Source organism: Hippocampus bargibanti, linkage group LG15, assembly GCF_051943395.1.
Source record: "Hippocampus bargibanti isolate YZ-2025 linkage group LG15, ASM5194339v1, whole genome shotgun sequence".
Lineage (NCBI taxonomy): Eukaryota > Metazoa > Chordata > Actinopteri > Syngnathiformes > Syngnathidae > Hippocampus > Hippocampus bargibanti.
Genome location: NC_142748.1, coordinates 6,110,043 through 6,126,650, shown reverse-complemented (window position 1 = coordinate 6,126,650; position 16,608 = coordinate 6,110,043). Strand labels below are relative to the sequence as shown.

General features: G+C 42.7%; 2 protein-coding genes across 11 annotated transcripts in view; one reads left to right on the top strand and one right to left on the bottom strand.

Annotated features, from left to right (window-relative positions):
• The window catches only part of mapk8b (mitogen-activated protein kinase 8b), a 66,895-nt gene that overhangs the window by 43,573 nt on the left and 6,714 nt on the right, over positions 1–16,608 (top strand). For 8 of the 10 annotated variants that reach the window (XR_016117698.1, XM_089016150.1, XM_089016152.1 and 5 more), the window contains exons 5-9: positions 10,783–11,104; positions 13,054–13,229; positions 13,306–13,435; positions 14,284–14,342; positions 15,879–16,017. Coding sequence is in view for 9 of the 10 variants with exons in the window: in XM_089016150.1 (XP_088872276.1) it covers positions 13,108–13,229; positions 13,306–13,435; positions 14,284–14,342; positions 15,879–16,017 (450 nt within the window). In the remaining variant the exon portion in view is untranslated. Of the gene's footprint in view, positions 1–9,845; positions 9,967–10,782; positions 11,105–13,053; positions 13,230–13,305; positions 13,436–14,283; positions 14,343–15,878; positions 16,018–16,608 lie in introns of those variants that run through there. The other 2 variants (XM_089016149.1, XM_089016148.1) reach the window with 2 other exon arrangements.
• On the bottom strand, positions 746–9,710 carry frmpd2 (FERM and PDZ domain containing 2). Its single transcript, XM_089016134.1, has 30 exons — positions 9,573–9,710; positions 9,085–9,205; positions 8,847–9,010; positions 8,562–8,627; positions 8,274–8,453; positions 8,120–8,195; positions 7,953–8,037; positions 7,708–7,864; positions 7,549–7,620; positions 7,275–7,449; positions 6,811–6,946; positions 6,607–6,745; positions 6,378–6,530; positions 6,114–6,299; positions 5,871–6,030; positions 5,583–5,781; positions 5,403–5,503; positions 5,242–5,322; positions 5,060–5,167; positions 4,425–4,541; positions 4,173–4,351; positions 3,947–4,045; positions 3,600–3,693; positions 3,067–3,152; positions 2,791–2,986; positions 2,147–2,361; positions 1,949–2,015; positions 1,727–1,872; positions 1,266–1,348; positions 746–941 (listed from the first exon to the last, which is right to left on the bottom strand). The coding sequence occupies exons 2-28, from the start codon at positions 9,203–9,205 to the stop codon at positions 1,832–1,834; spliced, it is 3,453 nt and encodes a 1,150-aa protein (XP_088872260.1). The 5' UTR covers positions 9,573–9,710; the 3' UTR covers positions 746–941; positions 1,266–1,348; positions 1,727–1,831.

The window sequence follows — 16,608 nt, the reverse complement described above, 5'->3', positions numbered from 1 at the left end:
CAGCTCAGGCTGACGGTTTGTGTTTGTATGTGTATCTTGGTTCAGGAAGCCCGGCCTAAAATGTATGAATGTACGGCCTTTTGATTCGAGGTGAGGACATATTTAGTCACATGGTGAAAGCTGTAAACAAATTCCTGACTGCAACACTTTTCATTCACCATGGACGAACCATGTCTTGGCTTTCAACCAAGGTTTCTGAAAAGGACTACTTACTTACTACTTAAAAAAAATGATCTAACTTTATTTTTTTTAAACTGAATTCCCACTCCAAACTCCTCAATTGATATTCTTCCCATCCTCCATCATCCCCCTCATCAGTCATCACCACGTGCATTGACCTAAGCAGAGGCCTCAAAGGTCAAGACTGCGCTGTCCATTGCTGCTTCTCCGCTCATGAATAAACAAAGGCTAGTGTTTGGGTGTACACGTCCGTCAGGGCGATTACACACACACACACACACGCACAAAAAACATACGCATACTCACACAGCCTTGGGCCGTATCCACTGGCATAATTAGAAACATTTGGGATCATTTGCAAAGGGAGCACGAGTGGTGATGGGATCCAGATGCACTACTGGCTTTGGCTGGAATACAGGAACCCCTTATTTTACGAGGGACGATGACTGGCTCCTCCTCACCCAGGGAGGCGTATGCCAGTGTCCGCTTTGCTCAATTTGTCTTCACATGTAACTTTTTTTTTCAGGGTAGAGGGCGAATCATCCACTTTCAGGTCAGATTCTGGTTCAAAGAGTTTTATTTTGCATTAAAAAGAGTAGCATCCACAAACAAAACAGGCAACATTATTTATATATGTATATAAAACAATGATATTAGGATACATTTTCAGAAATGTTATTTTATGGTGCAAAGAAGCACAAGTATCCTTAAAAGCCCTCAATTGATGTCGTCTTTTCTGTACATACACGTTTTCCAGTTGCCTGTATATGAGAAATAAAAAGGACAACATCAGCACCTTCTGTCTAGAAGGTGAAATCACAGAGAACACTGGACTAAAAATAAGAATATAATGGAGCATCTGACTATTTTAAGTACAAGTCAGCCACCTAGTGGAAAATGCATGGAAATATTTCCCATCATGACCATGTCTTAAATTTGAGAGATTAGATTGAAGATTATTGAAACATTTTAAGGATATGTGGCCCAACTACTTCTACAATCAAATTTGAAAATTCCAGGACTGCATCATCTGCGCAAGGCTCAACTACCATATGTATTGATACCGTTCATACTCAGTTCCTCACCTTGACTTTGGTTCATCTTGCCGCAAACAAACTCCCAATGCTGATATTTCACTTGCAGTCAGTTCATCTGTTTCTTTAGTATGCTGAGAACATAAAATGAGATGCGAGTGAAGTAAAAATAAATCAGCTATCTAGCTAGCTGTTCGCTATATAGTTAGCTAGCTAGCTTTCTATCTATTTGAGTTATGAACGCTGGTGCGTGTGGATGCCGCTGCTCACCCACAAAAAAACTTATTCTGTGACTGTATAGTGACCTTGAAAGTTTTGAAAGGCACTTATGAATGAAATGTATTGTTATTATTATTGTAAATTCAGCAGAGCCATTTTCCTCAATCACTCAAAAAACTAATCCCTCTGAATTAATTCCCTGTGTGAAAGCATCTGTCTCAATCCCAAATTAAGCCTCAATAATTTCGAACGCCAGCTGTTTGGTCCATAATGTTTGGTCACACAGCACTGACCTGTCCTCTTTTTGAGTAAATCCTCATATGTCAGTTCCATCAGATCAAGCTGCAGAAACCTGCCTCCAAATGTTATCAGTAGCCGCTGTGTGACAATTGACTGATTCACGCGCCCCCTGTAAGCTGATGGATCGACGGAAGGACCCCTGAAGAAAACACAAATTGAGACACTTCAATGTAAAATCTGCGTCTATGGCTACAAAGAAGTGTTTGTGTGAATACCTGGTAAAGGACTACAGAGTGTCAGTCGGACCTCGGGGCCTGACGTCTTGAACAATTTTAGTACTTTCTAAAAAAAACAGCAATAAAAAATCCAAATATGATAATAATAATGACATCTATGGCAGATAGAGAGAGAACCACAGTTCGGATCAAAAGTAAAAGGTGAACTAGTATATTTTAAAAGCCTAATCCACATACTGGATAAGACAGCTCCTTGAGCGAATGCCCGTCAATGGCTAAAAGTACATCCCCCTCATTGATCCTGCCACTCATTTGGGCTGGCTGGCCGGGGAAAAGCTGCTTTATCCGGATCAGGTTGCCCAAGTCCGGAATGGGCGGGTCCAGCTCACACATCACGAAGCTAAAACCCAGACCGTTGGCGCTCTTGGTCAGAGTCACTTCCTGTGTATTTCCTGAGTGGAGATTTAGGGAGGGGCAATGGAGATGGAGAAAAGATGAGAGAACCACACGGATTGCTAGTTAGTGCGTCAATCGTCATGCGAATCCAGAAGGCCATCCCACCCACCTACCTATCACATTACAATATACGTTTAAGATTATGAAATTCAAACAATAGCTCCGGTGCTGCTCCTGTTTGAATGCCATTGGCAGACCTTGAGGATAAAAGAGGCCGCAGGGATAAGAAGGGCAAGGGCAGAAAGGAAGATCAGGAAGAGGAAGTGTGTGAAAGTTCATCTTTACGCAGTCAGTTGACTTTTGGAATGGCACGGCGTAGTGACAAACCGCTGTTTCTCTCACGAAGATCTATCTTAAACGCCATTATCATCCAATCTTTGCGCTAAATTATATCGCAAATGCGTCACGACAAGCCGCCAACGTACCGTCGGTTACAAAGTTGTAGTCCCTTGATTGGTCGCAGAAAATGTGAGACGCTGTGCCAATGGATGAGGCACTATTGATCCTAAACTGCCTGGTAGCTGCATCCATGTTTGGATTGGGTTCACTGGTGTCTGTGTGGGCGCTCAGTGAAACTCTCGGGAAGCTCTTGGACACACTCTCTACAGACAAAGTTACCATCTAGAGAGAGGAGGGTGGGAGTAATTTTTCTATCAGCGTCACATTTGACTGCAGAGTGATCCGTCGGATGTTGCACTGACCTCCCCTGTTTTGCACAGGCACTCCACGGCCTGTTCGTAGGTGAAGCCTTGAAAACGAATGCCATCAACCTCTAATATCCTGTCACCTAGGACAGAAAACAAACAAAGTATAATTAGATGTTCTCGACTTAGCTCTGGTAGACCTCTATGTAGCCCCAACTAGGCCCCTCCAGCATTGTGGTTGATATTTAAACAAATAGATACAGTGTATACCGCTGTATACACATATGCTTCATGTAATAAATTCTTTGTCTTGTACTCAAACATCATAGAGTACATGGGGAAAGTCGTTCAGATTGCACAACTGTCCATGTTTTTATGTTCCTGTTTTGTTTATTTTTCTTAGTGTTGACTATTATGTGAAGCACTTTGTTACAGCTGCAACTGTTGTGAAAGCGCAATATAAATTAGAATGTATTGTATTGTATATATACGCATACATATAAGCTTTATCATTAGCACTAATAAAAAGGAAAAGAGAACGGTAATGATTTAAATCAAATCATAAGTTGAAAAAATAGTGCCCTGATTACCTGCACGTAGGCGACCGTCCCTCTCAGCAGATCCCCCTGGAACAAGGCTCTTGATGTAGATTCCGCCATTAGGCGCATTAGAAGTGACGCCATCCTTGAATGATAATATGTAAAAAAATAAATAAATCATACTAATACAGTATAAGTAATACAATAATATTGATAGTTGGCCAAAGCAGCAGTTTCGATATGACAACAAGAGCAATCTTTGTGTTGCTAATCCAATTGGACCACGAATGTTAATGAGATTGAGTCAAGAAGACTTTGTGACTCTTGCTTATTTCCGCGTTAGAATGCAGGTAGCCTCTTTAAAGTCCACATTCGGTCACGACTTTTTGCTAACTCACCGTGATGCTGATGCCCAGGCTTCCCGCTACCTTCTTGAGCTTCACCGTATTCTCCTCCATCCTCACGCAGTTCAAAGTGGAAGACAGCGAACAGCCATCCTGAAAAGAAAAATGACACCCTACTTGTTGTTATGCCCATCATGGCGATTTGATAAAAATATAGATCAAAGTGACCACAATCCTTTTTCTTGGAGGTGAGTTAGGTGCACTTAAAATGTTGTTTAACCTGCGCGTTTAAGATCCGGACTTCTTGGGGAGGCTGCAGTCTGTTGCCGGTCTTTGGTTCCATCATGACGGACACAATTTCATCCAGGCTGTCTCCTGGCTGCCCGTAGGCCATCAGTGTACTTCGCGATTCATAATTCCTCAAAGCGGAAGGCCGCAGAGTGTTTGGAGTTTGTGGCGCTGAGATTTGTAAAAAAGGGGTTAACTCAGTTCGTATGCTGACAACACGTATCCACACACACAGACTCAACACCTTTTGGCTGTGAGATAATGAGCTGCACTTCCTCCGGGCTGCTCTGCATGACCTCCGCTGCCTCGCTAAAGGTGGCTCCCTCCAGGCTGATGTGGTTTAGAGAGATCAGGCGACCGCCTGAGGCAAAAGGTCATTCGAATTGTGTTTCTCAACAAAACCGCACCCGACATAGTGCAATGTTTGTACAATAGCTAAATAATGATTAATGGCTCAAATAAAACCTCTCAATTTGACTCGATTACTGTTATGCCCTTTACTTTGGAGTCAGCAATCCTCCATGAAGCGTCTTCATCTGGTCCAGAATGCTGCTCGCCCCTTGACTGGTACTCCAAAGAGGGAGCACATAACTCTTACTCTGGCATCCCTTCACTGGATTCCTATGCAGTTCTCAAGATCTTATTAGTTGTCTTCAAATATTTAAATGCTACCTACAGCTCATCCACCTCTACACACCTTCCGAACGCCTCAGGTCTGCTGACCAGACATTAATTGATGTGCCAAAAACTAATCGGAGGCTCAGACAGGATCGAGCCTTTTCTGTTGCTGGTCTCACTCTCTGCAATGACCTCCCACTGAACATTCGGAAAGCCCCCTCACTGCCCATTTTTAAACCCGTCTAAAAACTCATTCAGTACCTGCTCTGATACGTCCATCCTTATCAGCAGGCCCCCCCGGCACCACAGATGCAATAAAAATGCCCAGATCATAGCGTCCCACCGTGTCTTCTCCCACGATCATGATGCCTGCACAGACACATGATTTGGACCAACCAGGTTAAGCAAACGTTTCAGGTCTTATAGTCCGAGCCCAATCTTACCGAGACCAAGCTTCGGGTCTTTCTTGAGAGAAACACATAAGACCTCTCTCTCTGATGGTGGTCCTTGTTTCGTTTGAGTTTCTGGGCAACATAGAGATCCACATTCAGGCGACTACTGAAATAAAATCGATTAGACTCGCCAAAAGCTACTCTGCTTTTACCTCCTGCAGCCAGTGAGCCGTAAGGAGCTTCAGATCCACTTCTGGGTGAGCAGGCTGGAGAACGCATGCCGGTGCTGCCGCCTTGACTGCTGGAGCACGTGCTACAAATGAGACATTACAGAATGCAGTAGGATGTGGGAATTGATTTGAAATTTTTGGAGAAATTTGAGGATTTTGCACCTTTGTTCATAAAGGCTCTGGCGCTGCTGTTTAAATCGGGCCTCGATCCGAGCGGCGACATCTTCACAAAGCCTGGTCAGGGACTCATGTTGCGGAGTGTTCAGACCGCTGTCATCTTGAGGCGTATCTGAGCCCACAATGGACTTGAAGCGACTGTTTGGAGTCCGGCAAGCTGTCGTGTATTGAAGGATGTTCTCGTCTAGAGACAAAAAAATGCCACAAAATGGTCTACCAGATTACCGTTTTATTTCTCGTCTTTGAAACAAAAAGGGAGGACCATTCACTGACCCGAGGCCATGCTGTGACTGAGCTGACGAGAATTCATTTCGTTGTTGAATTTGTGCTGTGACGAGCAGAGGTTGCATAGGTATTTGGCTATCTTCGACGTCTCTGTGATGAAGGTGTGTTTCTTCTTACTGGCCCGGCACTCTATTACAAATTTATGTCTCTGGAAGAAGACGATGAGACATTCCAAATGGATTCGTCATTTTCATTTTCTTTGGGATAATTTGGGTTAATCGTGATGCTCACATTGGAGAAAATAGTTTCCGTCTCCCTCCAATAAAACGTCTGGCTTGTGCTTCGGCAGCCATCTTTCACCTCGTAGACAATAACGCCTTTGGCACAAACTCCGAGGATGATTTCTCCTTCGACGGGCTTTTTCTCACGTGTCACGCGGTGGAACAAAACACCGTATTCGGGTAACTGCAGACATACCTGCACGATGGGTACCACAGTCTGTTGTTGCGTAAACTCAATGCTGAGATGTCTGCATTAAAATGAAGGATTTCTGACCTTGAGGAACTCCAGTTCGGATTCATCCGTGAGCATCTGGGCATTTTTTGTGTGGAGCCGTTGCAGTTCTTCAAGAATATAAGGCAAGGCGCGTCTCTCCATCACGCATTTAGGGACGTATTGATCAGGGCGACAGTAGTTTCTACCGTACACCTGAGTACAGCAGGAAAAAGCATTGTTACTTATTTTTTTAAGATTACATTATATTCATCATAATATTTCTCCAAACCTCAGGCATGCAGTCCCCATACTCCGTTTGCAAGGCCAGCGCTCCGAGGTAGAGAGCAGTCTCCTCATGGCAGGCCAATCTGTTGTCCAAGAGGTCTCTTCGAAGTTGGAGGTAGTACTGGTGGTGGGTCTGTCTGTGCCTAATAGCATAAGGCTCCGAATTACTTGGAGAAGTTGAACAACCGGGTCAGTTTAAAACACTTACAAAATAGTAGAAATGTCATTCACGAAGAATTTGACCCTGAAGAAAAGGACAAAGGTGGTTGAAGGCACTTTCTTCCAGCTCTCTGGAGCAATTTTGGAAATCTTGGTATCATTGTCCACAAAGAAAAACTCATTATCTGATGAGAGAGAAGGGGAAGGGCAGTCGAGGAGACGATTAAGACATCAACGGAATCGTCATAACCACCAATTACAGTAATCCCTTGTTTTTCCGCGGTTAATGGGCAACAGGAATGATAGACAAAACTCTGCGATGTAGAGTTATCTAATAATAACCCAGGTGATAAGACAGAGGGGGCTGCTCGGCGGGGCTGAGAAGATGCATATCCAATCCTCATGGCTGTAAACCATGAGATCGTGCTGTCATTGGGTGACGTCAGCGCTGAGAAGTGAACCGCGAAATAACGAGGGATCCTGTGCATTTTTTTCCGGAAATTGGTCATTTACCATCAATGTAAGCAAGGCCGAAGTAAAAGTGTTCCACCAGGTTGGCGTGAGCGACAATCATATCGAAAAGGTCCCCGCCTTTGGATTTCACCTCACATTTGATGGCGATGTTCTGACCGTTTGGCATCACCACAGTCAGTTCCCGCTGCGTGGTGGCGGATTTGCCCTTTTTTGACTGCGCCGTGAAAAAAACAAAATTGGATGGAAGACTGTACACTTTTCAATGCGTGTTAGAAACTTAACGTACAAATACCAAATCTCTTTGGGCTCTCACCAAAATGGATCCAGGCAGCTCTAAGACGACTACAGGCTCATCTGACATTCGAATAAATTCTGGACCCATCTCCTAGAGCGCAGATAGAAGAAATTATCAGTTACAAACCCCACCCAAAAAAACTTTTTTACAGTTTATTTGGTTGCAATTTTACCTGACCTTCATTTTTTTCTCATTCAGACTCATTGTCGACTCAAACTGCGTAAGAAATCTCGAGTTAGCACGTCGACTACCGTCCAGGTATGGGCTACAAACGGTGCGATTGAATTGCTGCCAGCTCCCGTTACTCTCAGTACGGCGACATCCCGAAGAGATCCTAAAGCGATGATGACATCATCATACTCTTCAATCTGCTACTCAGAACTCATAAGCAAAATTGTGGATTTTATTCGGCCGTTCCGTACCCAGTGGACTCTGGTGTATAGGATGCTCCTGAGAACCTTCTGGAGATCTTTTTTGTCAACCATGTCGAGTTACAAAAAGACCGCCCTGAAATTGAATCCAGTGCAGGGTTAAGGTATGCCAGGTACATTGTGTCATTTGTCGACCACAACACAGTCCCCTTCCATACCGTGTAACTTATCTCTGATGATCTGACTGCGATCACTCAGCAGGGATCCATTTTCAGTCATTGACACTGGATCTACCTGGGACAAGGACGGTTTGTGCCGTCAGTCAAGCCCAGTGGAGACCAACATCGTCAAACCACATTGTGGTCCACGAACCGAGTTTCTGTAGATGTCTTCCACCAACTGCTTGACGAGCCGCTCCGCTGGATGGAGCATAAAGGTCTTGTGGTGAAGCTCGCAGGTCTCTAGCACCGTCATCAGGTCTGGCCGCCTCACTACCGTGTCCTCGCACATGCTCAAGAGTAAACCCTCCAGTTCTGCACTAAGATGGACGGCCTGGGAGGAAATGAGAAGGGATGGCAGGGAATCACAGGAAGAACATTGTTTTGAGAAACAGTTGATGCATTTTTAGTTGGTTACTTGACATCTGAAGGCTGACAGTACCTGGTTTTGTGGTACCTGATAATCCACGCACCAGTAAAAAGTCATGCCCAGTGAATACACAAGTGTCTGTAGGAAAGCAGAGACAAGGAAAAAGCACCTTGTTGTTCCAAGTTTTTTTAGAGGTACCGAACCCTTCAAAAGTGAAAAAAAACTAACAATTGTTGTTTTCAATAAGAAAACGGTACATCTGCAAATTTAGAAACCATGTGAAGTTGTATGGTAGCGCATGAAGAAGGAACATTCCGCTAATCTGTCAGATGGTTTTGACTATTTCAGTTTTACAACCTTTTCAGTTGTGGTTCTCATGGAGACAGTGTGACCCTGAATGACTTCGGGAGCCACGAAAGAGGCCACATCGTCATTTCGCCCGCAGCTCTTGAAGGCCATACGTCCATTAGCAGACAGTAGCACCGAGCTCGGGCTGAGGACACTGCACATATTACCAGAGCCTAAACAGACCGCAGCAGAAAACGTTAGGGATCACTGCTGGATCGTTTGCGGGAATTTACAGGAAGCTAATTACCTTTCTTGGAAACATCCAATAAGGCCTCGGTGGTGACAAGCAGCAGACGCCAGACCTCATCCTCATCGAGTGGTGAACCCCTGGCCTCTAGCACCTCTGCCAGGGTCACAAAGGTCCCCATCTTGATAGAAAACAGAGCGCTGCATGTCAGCAGCCTGTTTTGTGTGATTCACAAAAGCCTCCCACCTCCCTAAATATCAGTGGTCAAATACATAACAATCCAGACCGGATTTATCTATCGGCCAATGAGAGAACATGTAGACACCATGTACCGTATTTTAGCTTAAACGAAGACTAAAATAGAGAAGAGTATGAGACTAAATGGTTGTCTTTCTCCATTGGAGTGTTGCATCTTAGCCTATAAATCAGCTCAGAACTGTCCATGTGAACCCATGAGCAATCTGTCATTACAATAATACTTATTTTTCGTGACTAGTCTTCATGTTTGTACGTAATAACTATTTGTTTACATGTAAAGTATACCTTACCTTATTCCCTTTAATTTCCTTCAGACATCCGTCTTGTCAATCTAATCCTTCCTCTTACACGTCCCCCGCTGCCATGTCATCCACCTCTCCGACGTCGCAAGGTCCCCATCTGTCATCGCAGTTTGTTGCCTATCGTCCTCATCATATCTTCATGACAGATCAATTGTCTTTGCTGAAACCAAAGTCTTCATATATCATTTCCTCTGCACTCACAACCAGTGATGTGTTGATTCTGTGTTTTCTGTCATTTTCGACTATTTTTAGACTGGGGACCTAAGCGCATAATTGGATTTGGCAGACAAGCTAATGGCAGCTGTGGCAAGTAAAGAGCCAATCCAATGGAGACAGCACTGTGTTAATGAGCCATTGCAACAATAAGAGATTATCTGTCTCAGTTAGGTCACTTTCTTTACTTCATGATAAGTCATTGTCTTCATCATCATCGTCACATAGGAAGAGTCTCCAACTGGTCCAGAATGCTGCTGGACGCCTTTTGACTGGCACTCATAAGAGGGAGCATATAACTATTACTCTGACATCCCTTCAATGACTCCCTATACATTGTAGAGTTCTTTTCAAGACATTATTATTTGTCTTCAAATCTTTAAATGCCAGAGCTCATCCCACTTTCTGGAATGACCTGCCACTGAACATTCAGCAAGCCCCCTCGCTGCCCATCTTTAAAACCAATCTCAAAACTCACTCGTACTAGACAGCTATGTGGCATTTGAATCAACATGATTCCGACTTGTTAATAGTTTCACTCCCTGATGTTTTCTACTATCATTGTGAATGCTTTATTTCGTGTATATGATAGCTGTTCGTCGTAAGTGCTTTGTTACTGCTTCAGTTGTTGACATGTTAGTGATTTTACAGCTTTAAAATCTATTGTGCAACATATTTTCGAGAAGGTTTACTACTTCGCGGATTTCACGTATTGCCGGTTATATTGGCACATAACTCCCGCAATAACAGAGACCACTGGGTACAGCACCTTGTGTTTCATTATAGTACGTGGTGTGCTACAGGAAAGGCAAAAGTAAATTAATTTTTTTTCATCAAACGTATTCATAATCTTTGCATTGTGTATTTACGTGTTTATAAGACAATTTGGAAAAAGCCCAATGTAGAACGTTCGATGTAAACAGTCGGCTTCTTGAACGCAGCCTGCTCATTCGTCATTTCCGCTTTTCTTTGCACTCCGTTGCAGCAACCGGGAACTTGCACCAGGTCTTGAACGTCCCACCCTGGTCCTCATTGTGCAGCCGAGGAAACGTCGCAAGGTTCCGCCGACGTCGGTATTAAATGGCAGAAACTGCTTGTGTCACGGAAGCTCAAAGATTAGGTTACGCCGAAGCCGCACATGCATATTACCGGGACCCCGACCTGTTAGTTTGAGGAGCTGCTAACGTGTATTCGAAGCAGGATTTCAACGTTGTTTTGTCTCCCAAAAACCGTCCAGGTTGCGACTCCGGCGGACAGCAAGCGATCGGCGACTGCGGTTCGACGCTGTTAAAATTATCCGGAGAGTGGTGAGCGTGACGCCTGATTATTTTTCACCAATCAAGCGTATTGGTGGTGTTATTGTTATTGTCAACAGTTGCGAGGTCGTGTTGGGGGGTTGGCAAGTGCCACATTTGGGACAGTCAAAATGTCAAAATGATTATGCTACTCACGCCGCTCCAGCAGATAGGACTTGTCTGGCCTAACTGGTGCACGACGACCAAGCTACTCATGTTTTTCTCCTTTAGTTGCACAGTAATTACCACGTGTAAACATTCAATAGTGCACACTTGAGTAAGAATAGCAGAATGCGCCAACACATTTACACCTGGCCAGATGCTTCAAAATGACACATGACGTGCGTCGATTTATGTTACGTGCTGTAAAATATTTGCAGTAAAAACACCGAACTTTTAATGCACTTAAATTGACCCCACTTGCATAACGCATCTTGATTTTCCCTCCTGCAGGAAATCCAATGCACTTTTGCAGAAAAAAATAATGCATGATAATCTGTCGTTGTTGCGTTGTTATTATTGCAATGCAGCTTTTATTCTTGCGAGTCGCACGATATCAGCGAGAGAAACGTCCTATCACCTCATCCCCAACCCCCTTTGATCGTTAGTTTAATAAATATAAAGTCATCTCGTTCGAGGTGGATGCTCCACTGAATTTTATGTCTTTTATTATTGCGAATAGAAGCTCACATTGCAGGCTTGTTATCTCAAGACACTCAGCCAAGATTGCAGGAATGTGCCATCATTCTATTTGAATTGATACATTCCGCACATAATTTTTGCCAATACATGTAACTGCATGCACCACAATGGTCCCCTTTCAAACCGCCCCCCCCCCCTCCTTCCGCTTTTTTTTGTTTTGATAACACCGCCGTCATGTTCAGAAATCCTTATGGTAGTGATAAACTTGCTGATATTTCCAATTTTTTGGAATAGAGGAAGTTTCTATATCGAGAACCCCCCTAACATTATGTGTATATTTATAACATTTCATGGGGAGGTGCACACATTTTACTTAGAAATAAACTCAGCCAACCGTTTTAATATTTGTTATCATTTCGACTGGATTTCTATCGATGTACATTTTGTAATGACCGCGTTCAGGGTAGTTATGCCTCCAGCCATTGACTAAGATAAGAGCGAGGCTTGTTCACCCGGGCGAGAATTATCAACATGGCAAGACTTGCCTCTGTGACTTGCATTTGGCTTGGTCGTCACCAAGAGCTCATCAATTGAAAATGACTATCATTTATCAAACGGTTTGATGATGATGATGGTGATGAAGGAAACATGCAAAGCAGATTTAAAATGTGAAAGTATCAATAGATGTCATCCGAGGTTTGTGTAATGGACTTGTCCGAAGCCTTGCGGATTACCTGCAGACCACTTGGAGCGAGCAGGTGATGTTTTAATAATACCTTTAAGAAAAGGAGGCTGAATAGGAAGTCTGAAATGGGATTTAGAGGAGAACCAGTTTCATGTTTTTTGTCCTCTGCAAAGATACTAGGAAAAAGATAGTGCTAGGAAAAACATAATTGCATAATCCACAAGCTTGTATGAAAAATAGGTGGCTTGTGTCATCAAGTGCCAGCAAATCATGCCAAGACCCCCCAACGATAGGTCAAGCCCAAAGCGGTACACATGAGCACACAATGAATAGTCCTGTCGTGAACTTGACCATTAAGTGACAATAAATAGAAAGTACAATGGATATTTGAAGGCTAACTGGCACGGAAAGGAGGCGTCGCTCGCTAGTCACGGAAATGAAGATGTCACGGTCCGAAAAACACCCCAGCGATCATCACTGAGTCAGTCTTCTCAGCGCACAGTGATCCAAATCCCACTTAATGATTCTTCCTTTTTGGAGCGAGCTAGCTTCCTGCTTCCTATTATCATTGCGATATTGTACAGGGTTCTAAAATTACATTATGCAGATAATAATCTTTTTCTCCCCCCCGCAGGTGTCGTGCATTCTCCTACACTTTGATGCCCCAGCCGCCATCCAAGGCTAAACCATGAACCGCAACAAGCGTGAAAAGGAATACTACAGTATAGATGTGGGCGATTCAACTTTTATGGTTTTAAAGCGCTATCAGAACCTCAGACCTATTGGATCCGGCGCACAGGGAATTGTCTGGTGAGTCCATAAGAAAGAAAAAAAAGAAAAAAAGAAGTAATATAAAAGTGTGGTGGTGTACATTGGCTGTTCGCAGTTCAGCTTACGACCACAACTTGGAGAGGAACGTCGCCATCAAAAAGCTAAGCAGACCCTTTCAGAATCAAACACATGCCAAACGAGCCTACAGAGAATTGGTGCTGATGAAATGCGTCAACCACAAGAATGTAAGTTTCTGCTCTATTTTATTAATGTTTTTTTTAATTTCTTGATTACCATTTAAATTGCCATAAACTGTATTTTCGAATATATTATTTTTTGGAGCATCTATTTTTCTTCTGCCATGTTATATGAACTCTTTCACTGCAATAAATGTACAAAAATGTGTCCACTCCAGTGCCAGGGTTTTTGTCATAGTCACTCGAATTCCAGGACCCACATAATTTTAAGTTTTAGGGCTACATAAACATGCAATGCAGTGTAAGAAACCACAGACTCTCTTGTTGCATCAGAAAAAAAGTTATTTCCTAAATTGTATTGGTCTGGAGTTATATGGACTTGAAATGGGGGCGGTTGTCCAAAATTCAATGCAATACATACAGTAAAGTGTTATTATTTATTGTATATTATTTATAATATGAGTGTGTTGTTATTATTATTATTGGTTTATATAGCGATTTAACATCAGCTTAAGCTGGAACAAAGTGTCTAACACATACAAAAGGGAAACGCTGCCCTCTGGTGGAAGGGAAAAAACATTGCCAGATGTCTGGCCAGCGCTTTATCGGTAACTAAGCAAGAAAAAAAACAAACCCGAACTCATTTGGGAATGGCGCTTTACGTCATATTTTCAATTCTGGATTAAATTTGTGAATGGCAGTAAATGAGGAATAATATAAAAAAGACATCCGTCCTTTTGTCTCCTTTTCACGTCCCTCATGCTGAATCGAAACCGAATAATCGCATCCGACCGTCGGTTTGGCGCGTGTTGTATTATTTACCACCCTGCCGCTCCACATAACATCTGCAGAATAATAACCTCCCTTTTTTTATTTTATTTTATATTTTTGGACAGATAATTGGTCTATTGAATGTATTCACACCACAGAAGACACTGGAGGAGTTCCAAGATGTGTAAGTAGAACCCCTCTGCATGTGTTGACATTTCGAGGCGCTTTGAGAGTTCATATGAATACTATGATTGATGTTCAAAAGTCTTCTTACTAGCATCGGACAAAACATCGAACCACATCTAAAAATGAAACTACGGGTGTGTTTGTTACACCAAATTAACATATCGCATTTCATCATTCCAGAAGAATAATTCTTGACATATAAATAACCGAAATGTGGACTGGGATGATTTAGTGTCATCCCCCCCTGAAGTGGAATTGTGTGCACGGCCCTTTTGTGTGTTTGTGTTTCTTGCGTCTGCCTGATTGGACGTCAAAAGAAAAGCTGAACAAATGGTAGCTGGAGGGGGTCGCAGAAGAAGTCCCGGGATGAAAGAGTCACCCTCCATTCATGTGTGCGCACCAAATTAAATTTTACACATTTGTACAAAATCAGTCTTGGCCTGTTAACTCATTCACTGCCAGACGTGTACAAAAATGTATCCACTCCAGTGCCAGGGTTTTTATCATTGTCACTCAAATTCCAGGACGCATATAACATTGAGTTTTAAGACTTTATAAACATTCAATCCAGCATAAGAAATCTTATACTCTCTTCTTTCATCAGGAAAAAAAGAGTTAATTCCTAAATTATATGGCTTATATGAGATTGAAATGAGGGCGGCTGTCCAAAATACAATGCAATACATATTTATATAGCGCTTTAACAACAGCTCAAGCTCGAACAAAGCGCTAACACGGAAAAAAGGGAAATACTGCTCCCTTGCGGAAAGAAAAAACATTGCCAAGTATGAAAAAACAAACCCCAAACAAATTCGGGAATGGCGTTCTATGTCATATTTTCAATTCCCAAATAAATTCATGAATGGCAGTGAATGAGTTAAAAAAAATACATATTTTTCTTTAATCATCCGCGAGTGAGTTGATGCGCACACAAATAATGAGCCTCAAAGTGAGAAATGCTGAGGGCGTTCAATTATAAATGTGAAACTATTTGACAACATTTTCGCAGGCGATGACATAACAGATGTCAAACCACGTTTCGTCATTATTAATGAAAATGAGAATCCTTCCCCCGTCGGTTCTTAAATGCCACGGGATGCACAAGCGCAACGTCTGTGACAATAAATAAATAAATACATACATAAATGCATGAATAAATACATAAATACATACATACATAAATAAATAAATAAATACATGAATAAATACATTAATCAATACATAAATAAAGACATTAATAAATATGTAAATATATAAATAAATACATACATAAATACAGTAAAGTCTCGTTATATCGATATTCTCGGGAGTCGGAAAAAATATCGATATAACCGGACTATCGATATATCCGATCCTGCAGCATGTAAATTTTCTCCTTGTGTTCATAGAAATAGTATCGTAATAAGCAGTACTATCGATATAACCGATATCGATATAACGAGACTTTACTGTACATAAATAAATGGGTTTTGTTAATAAAAAATATATAAATATTCCGTGTGCGTTTGATTTAAATACCCGTACCTCTCTGCAGGTATCTGGTGATGGAGTTGATGGACGCCAACCTCTGCCAGGTGATTCAGATGGAGCTGGACCACGAGAGGCTGTCCTACCTGCTCTACCAGATGCTGTGTGGAATCAAACACTTGCACGCGGCTGGGATCATCCATCGGGTCGGTTCGCACACAGATAATCACACGCATACACACACTTCTTGACATTTCGGTTGAAAAAAAACAAGAACACTCGATAGAGTTGTCAGGAATTTGACCTCTACAAGTTGTCGAAACATACTTGTGTTCCCCGAATGATGTGCACACATCCTAAACAAATAAAAATCACCTTGTCACACATGCACACACACCCGTCGCTGACTGTCAATCACCCCCATTGAAGAAGCCGCAAAAGAGCCTCTTGCTTTGCCAAGCAGAACTAATTGAGCCACAGGCCGGAGAAAAGCAGCCTCACTCACACTGGCGGCGTCTTGGTCACGCAAAGCCACGGCTAGGTGAGCAGATGCAACGTGACTCATGGCCACGCATTTGGGCTACTTCAATTCTGCGAACAACTTCAATCCGACCTCATTCGAGAGTCACCCAAGCGTAGCTTAACTCATTCACTGCCATCCACGAATTTAATCGGGAATTGAAAATATGACAAAGAGCGCCGTTTCCTGAATTTGTTTGGGTTTTTTTTTCATGCTGGGGTGCCGATAAAGCGCTGGTCAGATCTCTTGCAATGTTTTTTCTTTTCCACAAGGGCGC

What these genes read in the sequence shown, in the direction of transcription:
- frmpd2 (XM_089016134.1), bottom strand. Translation starts at nt 9,205, where the DNA reads ATGGGGACCTTTGTGACCCTGGCAGAGGTGCTAGAGGCCAGGGGTTCA. An exon ending in CCGAACTGGAGTTCCTCAAG is followed by an intron (nt 6,300 to 6,377) that starts GTCAGAAATCCT and finishes CCCATCGTGCAG; the next exon opens with GTATGTCTGCAGTTACCCGA. An exon ending in TCAAGGAGCTGTCTTATCCA is followed by an intron (nt 2,016 to 2,146) that starts GTATGTGGATTA and finishes TGTTTTTTTTAG; the next exon opens with AAAGTACTAAAATTGTTCAA.